The 9,010-nt window shown below is 63.2% G+C and overlaps 1 protein-coding gene across 1 annotated transcript in view; it reads right to left on the bottom strand.

The window, feature by feature from the left end:
• Nucleotides 1-189: 189 nt before the first annotated feature.
• VSIG8 (V-set and immunoglobulin domain containing 8) overlaps nt 190-9,010 on the bottom strand; it is a 9,605-nt gene continuing 784 nt past the window's right edge. Inside the window, exons 2-7 of the mRNA XM_041489200.1 lie at nt 6,743-6,918; nt 5,745-5,904; nt 4,507-4,671; nt 3,277-3,399; nt 2,618-2,771; nt 190-1,489 (exon numbers count right to left, since the gene is read on the bottom strand). Of these exons, the coding sequence (XP_041345134.1) occupies nt 1,318-1,489; nt 2,618-2,771; nt 3,277-3,399; nt 4,507-4,671; nt 5,745-5,904; nt 6,743-6,918 (950 nt within the window). The 3' untranslated portion in view covers nt 190-1,317. The remainder of the gene's footprint in view (nt 1,490-2,617; nt 2,772-3,276; nt 3,400-4,506; nt 4,672-5,744; nt 5,905-6,742; nt 6,919-9,010) is intronic.

Raw genomic sequence — 9,010 nt, forward strand, 5'->3', positions numbered from 1 at the left:
ACAATGACACCGCGGGGGGGAGGGGGGGGCTGCGAGGGGGCACTGGGGGAACTGGGAATGGGGGATGGGAAACTGGGAATGGGGGATGGGAACTGGGAATGGGGGATGGGAACTGGGAATGGGGGATGGGAACTGGGATTGAACTGGGAATGGGGGATGGGAACTGGGAATGAACTGGGAATGGGGGATGGGAAACTGGGATTTGGGTGGGGGGCGTAAAAAAAGGGGCCAAACTCCAAAATAAAGCAACAAAACCGGGGGAGAGCGGAGCGGGGATTTGGGGCATTTTGGGGCATTTTGGGGTTTTTGGGGCTCCGGGAGCCGCTCCTGCCGTCACTGTGTCGGGCTGGCTCTCATTGTCACTGTCGCTGTCGCTGTCGCCGCGGTGGCCCCGCGAGGCAGCTCCGGGCAAGGAATTTTTGGGGGAATTTCAAGGATTTTATGGGATTTTTGGGGGGAATTCTGTGTGATTTTATAGGATTTTGGGCGGTTTTAGGGTTTTTTGAGGAGAGCGAGCCGCTCCTGCCGTCGCTTTGTCGGACCGGCTCTCACTGTCACTGTCGCCCCGCGAGGGAGCTCCAGGAAAGGAAATTTTGGGGAATTTCAAGGATTTTATGGAATTTCGGGGGGAATTCTGTAGGATTTTGAGCGGTTTTAAGGTTTTTTGGGGCTTCTGGAGCCGCTCCTGCCGTCACTTTGTCGGACCGGCACTCACTGTCACTGTCACTGTCGCTGTCCCCGCGGTGGCCCCGCGAGGGAGCTCCAGGAAAGGAAATTTTGGGGAATTTCAAGGATTTTATGGAATTTCGGGGGGAAATCTGTGGGATTTTGAAGCTTTTTTGGCTTTTTTGGGCTTCGGGAGCCGCTCCTGCCGTCACTTTGTCGGACCGGCTCTCGCTGTCCCTGTCACTGTCGCAGTCCCCGCGAGGGAGCTCCAGGAAAGGAAATTTCGGGGAATTTCAAGGATTTTATGGAATTTCGGGGGGAATTCTGTGTGATTTTATAGGATTTTGAACGGTTTTAGGGTTTTTTGAGGAGCGCGAGCCGCTCCTGCCGTCCCTTTGTCGGGCCGGCTCTTGCTGTCACTGTCGCTGTCCCCGCGGTGTCCCCGCGAGGGAGCTCCAGGAAAGGAAATTTCGGGGAATTTCAAGGATTTTATGGAATTTCGGGGGGAATTCTGTGAATTTTGTACGATTTTGAAGCTTTTTTGGCTTTTCTTCCGGGCTTCGGGAGCCGCTCCAGCCGTCCCTTCGCCGGACCGGCTCTCTCCGCCGCCGCCGCCGTCCGTGTCGCTGTCGCCGCGGTGTCGCCGCGGTGTCACAGCGCGGGGCAGGTGACCTGGTGGCGCATGCCGTCGTTGCAGAGCAGCGCGGCCGCGCGCTCGTCGCTGTCGCCGTGCTGGCACTGCATGTAGCTGATGCCGTGCGGCGAGTACGAGTGGTGGGCACAGGCGGCGCAGGGCCGGGGCATGGTGCCACCCGTGCTGCTCCTGCGGGGACAGCGCGGCGACACCGCGTCGGGTGGCACCGCGGGGCGGGGGTTGGCATCGCTCTCGGTGCCACTCTGCGGCTGGTGGCGCTCATTGGCACCTCTTGGGGACCGTCAGTGCCCTGTGCTACCCACCCCTGCTTGGTGGCACCCATTGGTGACCATCAGTGCCCTGTGCCATCCCCCTGTGCCTGGTGGCACCCATTGGTGACCGTCAGTGCCCTGTGCCACCCACCCCTGCTTGGTGGCACCCCTTGGGGACCATCAGTGCCCTGTGCCACCCCCCTGTGCCTGGTGGCACCCATTGGTGACAGTCAGCGCCCTGTGCCATCCCCTGTGCTTGGTGGCACCCATTGGTGACAATCAGCGCCCTGTGCCACCCCCCGTGCTTGGTGGCACCCATTGGTGACAATCAGAGCCCTGTGCCACCCCCTGTGCCTGGTGGCACCCATTGGTGACAATCAGCGCCCTGTGCCACCCCCTGTGCTTGGTGGCACCCATTGGTGACAATCAGCGCCCTGTGCCACCCCCCTGTGCTTGGTGGCACCCATTGGTGACCATCAGTGCCCTGTGCCACCCACCCCTGCTTGGTGACACGCCTGGGTGTCCCTCAGTGCCCTGTGCCATCCCTGTGCCCAGTGGCACCCATTGGCACTCCTGGGTGTCCCCCTGTAGTTGGTGTCACCCACCCAGTGCCACCCAGTGTGTCCCGTTTGTCCCCAGCAATGCCCAGTAGCACCCAGTGGTGCCCATCAGTGCCCAATGTCAGGCACTGGTGCCCAGCACAGCCCAGCACGGCCCAGTGCCAGGCACTGGTGCCCAGTAGAGCCCAGTGCCAGTCTCTGGTGCCCAGCACAGCCCAGTGCCACCCCGTGCCACCCCGTGCCACCCACCTGCAGTCACTGCAGCCCCTCTGGCACTCCTGGCACTGGTAGGGGGCAATCAGTGCCCAGTGCCAGTCACCAGTGCCCAGTAGAGCCCAGTGCCAGTCTCTGGTGCCCAGCACAGCCCAGCAGAGCCCAGTGCCAGTCTCTGGTGCCCAGCACAGCCCAGTGCCAGTCTCTGGTGCCCAGCACAGCCCAGCAGAGCCCAGTAGAGCCCAGTGCCCCCCGTGCCCCCCGGCACCCACCGGCAGTCGCTGCAGGCACGCTGGCACTCCTTGCGCTGGTAGCGGGCGATCAGTGCCCAGATGAGCAGCCCCAGCAGGCTGAGGAGGAGGAGGGAGCCCAGGATGGAGCCCACGATGATGCCAGCCTGGCGCCCGCCTGCCCCGGGGACAAGACCTGTCACCGCCGGCCTCCGCCGGCTGCCCGGGGACACAGTGGCACCCAGGGACACCGGGTGGCACCCCAGAGCCACCACAGTGCCACCCAGAGCCATCCAGGGCCACCCCAGTGACACCCAGTGCCACCCCGGTGCCACCCAGGGCCACAGAGTGGCACCCAGGGCCACCGGGTGGCACCCCAGAGCAACCACAGTGCCACCCAGAGCCATCCAGGGCCACCGCAGTGCCACCCAATGCCACCCCAGTGACACCCAGTGCCACCACGGTGCCAGTCTGGAGTCACCACGGTGCCACCCAGAGCCATCCCTGGTGCCACCCAGGGCCACCCCAGAGCCACCCTGGGGAGCTGAGACATCCTGGTGCCACCCTGTGTCACTCCCAGTGTCACTTACGGGGCCCGGGGCTCAGGTTGAGCTGGCACACCCCAATGTCTCCAGTGTCCCCAATGTCCCCAGTGTGTCCCCAGTGTCCCCAGTGTCCCCAGTGTCCCCAGTGTCACTCACGGGGCCCGGGGCTCAGGTTCAGCTGGCACACGGAGTAGCCCACGCGGTTGGTGACACGGCACTGGTAGGTGCCAGCGTGGGCACCCGTCAGGCTGCGGATCAGGAGGTCACCGGGGGCACGGCCTGGCACAGCACAGGTGGCACTGTCACCTCGGTGCCACCTGCGCCCCCTGGAGAGGGACGGTGGGGACACACAGGGACACAGGGACACGGGGACACGGGGACACGGGGACATGGGGACATGGGGACACAGGGACACGGGGACACAGGGACACGGGGACACGGGGACATGGGGACACAGGGACACACAGGGACACAGGGACACGGGGACACGGGGACATGGGGACACGGGGACACACGGACATGGGGAGGGGACATGGACAGACACATGGACATGGACACAGGGACACAGAGGGACACAGGGACATCGGGACACAGAGGGACACAGGGACAGGGACACAGGGACACGGGGACACACAGACAGGGACACACGGACATGGGGACTGGAAGGGACACGGGGACATGGGGGCACACGGACATGGGGACACACAGGGACAAGGACACACAGGGACATGGGGACATGGACATAGGCACAGGGACAGGGACACACGGACATGGGGACACAGAGGGACACGGGGACATGGGGGCACACGGACATGGGGACACACAGGCACACAGAGACACACAGACACACAGGGACATGGACAGACACATGGACATGACACAAGGACATGGGGACACATAGGAACACATAGACACACAGACATAGACACACAGGGACATGGACAGACACATGGACATGACACAAGGACATGGGGACACACAGACATGGGGACACAGGGACACGGGGACATGGACATGGACACAGGGACAGGGACACACAGATATGGGGACACACAGACACGGACACACCGACCCCCGAGCCCCCCATGGCCACACCCCCTTGGCCGATGTTCCCAAATCCCCCCCGAGCCCCCGGGGGGGTCCCTGACCCACCTTGGGGGGTCCTTAAACTCCCCCTGAGCCCCCAAATCCCCTCTGTGCCCCCAGACCCACCTTAGGGGGATCCCTGAGTGCAGAGACCCCCTAAACCCCCCCTAAACTGAACCCCCCAAATGCCCCTTTGTGCCCCCGACTCACCTGGCAGGGTGCCCGAGGGCAGGGACCCTCTAAACTCCCCCTGAGCCCCCCAAATGCCCTTTGTGCCCCACCCGGGGGTCCCTGACCCACCTTGCAGGGTGCCCGAGGGCAGGCGCCCCCCCCCGTAGCCCTCGGCCAGCTTTGCCCACTGGTAGCTGAGGGGGGCCGTGCCCCCCCGGCTGAAGCAGCGCAGCAGCACCGACCCCCCCTCGGTCACATCCCCCTCGCTCCAGCACTGCGGGGCCGCCGGCTTCTCTGCTGGGAGGGGACAGCGTCAGGGACAGCGACAGCGACAGGGACAGGGACAGCGACGGGGACAGGGACAGCGACAGGGACGGGGATAGCGCGACAGTTAGGGACAGCGACGGGGACAGGGACGGGGCAGGGGACATCGTGACAGGGGCAGGGACAGCGACAGGAACAGGAACAGCGACAGAGGAAGGAGACAGCGACAGGGGCAGGGACAGGGACAGGGACAGCGCAACAGGGACAGCGACAGGAACAGGGACAGCGGCAGGGACATCGCGACAAGGGGCAGGGACAGGAACAGGGACAGGGACAGCGACAGGGGCATCGCGACAGAGGCAGGGACAGCGACAGCGGCAGGGACATCGCGACAGAGGCAGGGACAGCCCCGGGGACAGCGACACGCGGGAGGGGGATGGTGACACCGGCAGGGACAGGAGACAAGGGACAGGGACACCGGGGAGGGGACAGAGGATAGGGGACAGGGAGGGACAGGGACACCATCAGGGACAGCCAGGAGAGGAGAAGAGGGACAGGGACAGTGTCAGAGCCACCGGGGGGGGGACAGGGACCGAGGACAGCCAGGAAGGGGACATTGTCAGGGCCACTCAGGGGGACACCATCAGAGTCACCAGGGGCCACCCAGGAGAGGGGACACCTGGGAGTGTGGGGGGACAGGAGTCACCTGGGTTGGGGGGACACGGGACACTGTCAGGGCCACCTGGATGGGGGACAGGGGACATTGTCAGGGCCACCAAGGGCCACATGAGAGGGGGAGAGGTGACACTGTCAGAGCCATGAGGGGCCACCCAGCAAGGGGGCCTGGGGGTGGGACAGGGGACACTGGGGGCCACATGAGAGGGACACAGGGGACATCATCAGTGCCACCAGGGGCCACCCAGGAAGGGGACTTGGGAGTGGGACAGGGGACACTGTCAGTGCCACCAGTGCCACACGAGAGGGGCACAGGTGACACCACCAGTGCAGTGTCACCACAAGTAACCAAGGCCACCTCGGCGCGGGGCTGGGAGGGGACAGGTGACACGGGGGGCACAGCGGTGGCACAGGGGGCGCGCTCTCACCTTGCACGGTGACAATGACCTCGTGCACGGCCACCGTGTTCTTCTTGACGCGGCACTGGTAGGTGCCGGTGTCGCTCTCCTGCAGGTCGGCCACGCGGATGGAGGCGTCGCGCTGGCTCGGGTCCGTTTGGGTTAGGGTTAGGCTCAGCTCTGGGCCTGCCTGTTCCTGCCTGGCCCTGCTCGTCCTTCCCTGTCCTGTCTGTCCTGGGGCTTCCTGGCCCTGCTCGGACCTCTGTGTCCCTTCCTGTCCCTGCCTGGTCCTTTCTGGTCCCCCGTGTCCCTCCCTGTCCCTGCCTGTCCCTGCCTGTCCTGTTTTTCCCTGCCTGTCCCTGTCCCTGCATCCCTGGCTGACCTCCAGCCCAGCCCAGCCCAGCCCAGTCTGGTCCAGACTGGCACGCCCAGACGCTGCCAGACCTTCCCTGCCCTGCCTGTCCCTCTGGCCTGTCCCTGCCTGTCCCTGCCCTGCCTGTCCCTGCCTGTCCCTGCCTGTCCCTCTGGCCTGTCCCAGTCCAGCCTGTCCATCCTGCTCAGCTGGGCTCCATCCCACTGATCCCATCCCAGCCTGTCCTGCTTCATCCTTCCAGACCCTGCCTGGTCCTTCCCTGCCCTGCCCAATCCTGCCTGTCCCTGCCTGTCCCTGCCTGATCCCTGCCCATCCTCCCATCCCAGCACTTCCAGCTCTGTCTGGTCCTTCCCTGTCCTTCCTGACCTTCCCTGCCCTGCCCAGTCCTGCCTGTCCCTGCCTGTGCCACTTCACCCTTCCCATCCCAGCACTTCCAGACCCTGCCTGGTCCTTCCGTGCCTTTCCTGACCTTCCCTGTCCCTGCCTGTCCCTGCCTGTCCCTGCCTGTCCCTGCCTGTAATGATGGGTTCCAAACCCTGCGTGTCCTACCAGGTCTTTCTCTGTCCTTCCAGACCTTCCTTATCCCTGCCTGTCCCTCCCTGTCCCCTCTGTCCCTTCCTGTCCCCTCTGTCCCCCGCGCCCCCCGGCCCCTCACCACGTTCTCGGGGCTGGGTCTCTCGGGGCTGATCTGGATCCACTCGATCCCCACGCCCTGGGGACCGTTGTCCTCGGGCTCCAGGACGTAGGGACAGCCCAGCTTGACCGAGTCGCCCTTGGCCAGGTACAGAACCTCCCGGCCCTTGCCGTTGATCCTGACGGCCACCAGGAGAGCTGGGGACAGGACGGCACCGTCACCCCCCGAAATGGCAGTGACACCCCCGAAACGGCAGTGACACCCCCAGAAATGGCACCGTCACCCCTGAAATGGCAGTGGCACCCCCGAAACGGCAGTGACACCCCCAGAAATGGCACTGTCACCCCTAGAAATGGCAGTGACAGCCCTGAAACGGCACTGTCACCCCCGAAACGGCAGTGACACCCCCAAAAAGGCAGTGACACCCCCGAAACTGCAGTGACACATTCAGAAACGGCAGTGTCACCCCCGAAAATGGCAGTGACACACCCAGAAATGGCAGTGTCACCCCCAGAAATGGCAGTGACACCCCTAGAAATGGCAGTGACACCCCTAGAAATGGCAGTGACACCCCCGAAACGGCACTGTCACACCAGAAATCGCACTGTCACACTTCAAAATGGCACTGTCACCCCCAAAAAGGCAGTGACACCCCCAAAAAGGCAGTGACAGCCCCGAAAATGGCACTGTCGCCCCCAGAAATGGCATTGTCACTCCTCAAAATGGCACTGTCGTCCCCAAAATGGCACTGTCACACCAGAAATGGCAGTGACACCGCCAAAAATGGCACTGTCACCCCGAAACGGCAGTGGCATATCCAGAAATGGCAGTGACACCGCCAAAATGGCAGTGACACATTCAGAAACGGCAGTGTCACCCCCGAAAATGGCAGTGACACCCCCGAAATGGCAGTGACACCCCCAAAATGACACCGTCACCCCCCGAAATGGCACTGTCACACCGAAAATGACACCGTCACCCCTGAAAATGGCAGTGACACCCCCTGAAATGACACTGTCACCCCCGAAACAGCACCCAGAACACCCCACAGCCCCACAGCTGCAGCTCCTGACCCGCGCGGAGCAGGGATGGGGCACAGGGACCCCAAACCTGTGCCCTGAGACCCCCGACCCCAAACGCACTGTCACCCCTAGAAATGGCAGTGACACCCCCAGAAATGGCAGTGTCACCCCAGAAATGGCAGTGTCACCCCCAGAAATGGCAGTGACACCCCCAGAAATGGCACTGTCACACCAGAAATCGCACTGTCACACTTCAAAATGGCACTGTCACCCCCAAAAAGGCAGTGACACCCCCAAAAAGGCAGTGACAGCCCCGAAAATGGCACTGTCGCCCCCAGAAATGGCATTGTCACTCCTCAAAATGGCACTGTCGTCCCCAAAATGGCACTGTCACACCAGAAATGGCAGTGACACCGCCAAAAATGGCACTGTCACCCCGAAACGGCAGTGGCATATCCAGAAATGGCAGTGACACCGCCAAAATGGCAGTGACACATTCAGAAACGGCAGTGTCACCCCCGAAAATGGCAGTGACACCCCCGAAGTGACAGTGACACATTCAGAAACGGCAGTGTCACCCCCGAAAATGGCAGTGACATCCCCGAAATGGCAGTGACACCCCCAAAATGACACCGTCACCCCCCGAAATGGCACTGTCACACCGAAAATGACACCGTCACCCCTGAAAATGGCAGTGACACCCCCTGAAATGACACTGTCACCCCCGAAACAGCACCCAGAACACCCCACAGCCCCACAGCTGCAGCTCCTGACCCGCGCGGAGCAGGGATGGGGCACAGGGACCCCAAAGCTGTGCCCTGAGACCCCCGACCCCAAACCCTGAAACCCCCAAAGCGTCAGGAGCAGGGACCCAGCGCACCCCAAAACTGTGCCCCGACACACCTGGAACCCCACAGCTGGCAGAACCCAAACTCGGGGGTGCAGGGACAGGGTAGGGATCCAGCGCACCCCAAAGCTGTGCCCTGAGACCCCTGACCCCAAACCCTGAAACCCCCAAAGCGTCAGGAGCAGGGACCCAGCGCACCCCAAAACTGTGCCCCGACACACCTGGAACCCCACAGCTGGCAGAACCCAAACTCGGGGGTGCAGGGACAGGGTAGGGACCCACGGCACCCCAAACCTGTGCCCTGAGACCCCTGACCCCAAACCCTGAAACCCCCAAAGCGTCAGGAGCAGGGACCCACGGCACCCCAAAGCTGTGCCCTGAGACCCCTGGAAGCCCCCAAACCCCCCCTGCAACCCCAAA

Source organism: Pyrgilauda ruficollis, unplaced genomic scaffold (genome assembly GCF_017590135.1).
Source record: "Pyrgilauda ruficollis isolate IOZ18807 unplaced genomic scaffold, ASM1759013v1 scaffold905, whole genome shotgun sequence".
Taxonomy (NCBI): domain Eukaryota; kingdom Metazoa; phylum Chordata; class Aves; order Passeriformes; family Passeridae; genus Pyrgilauda; species Pyrgilauda ruficollis.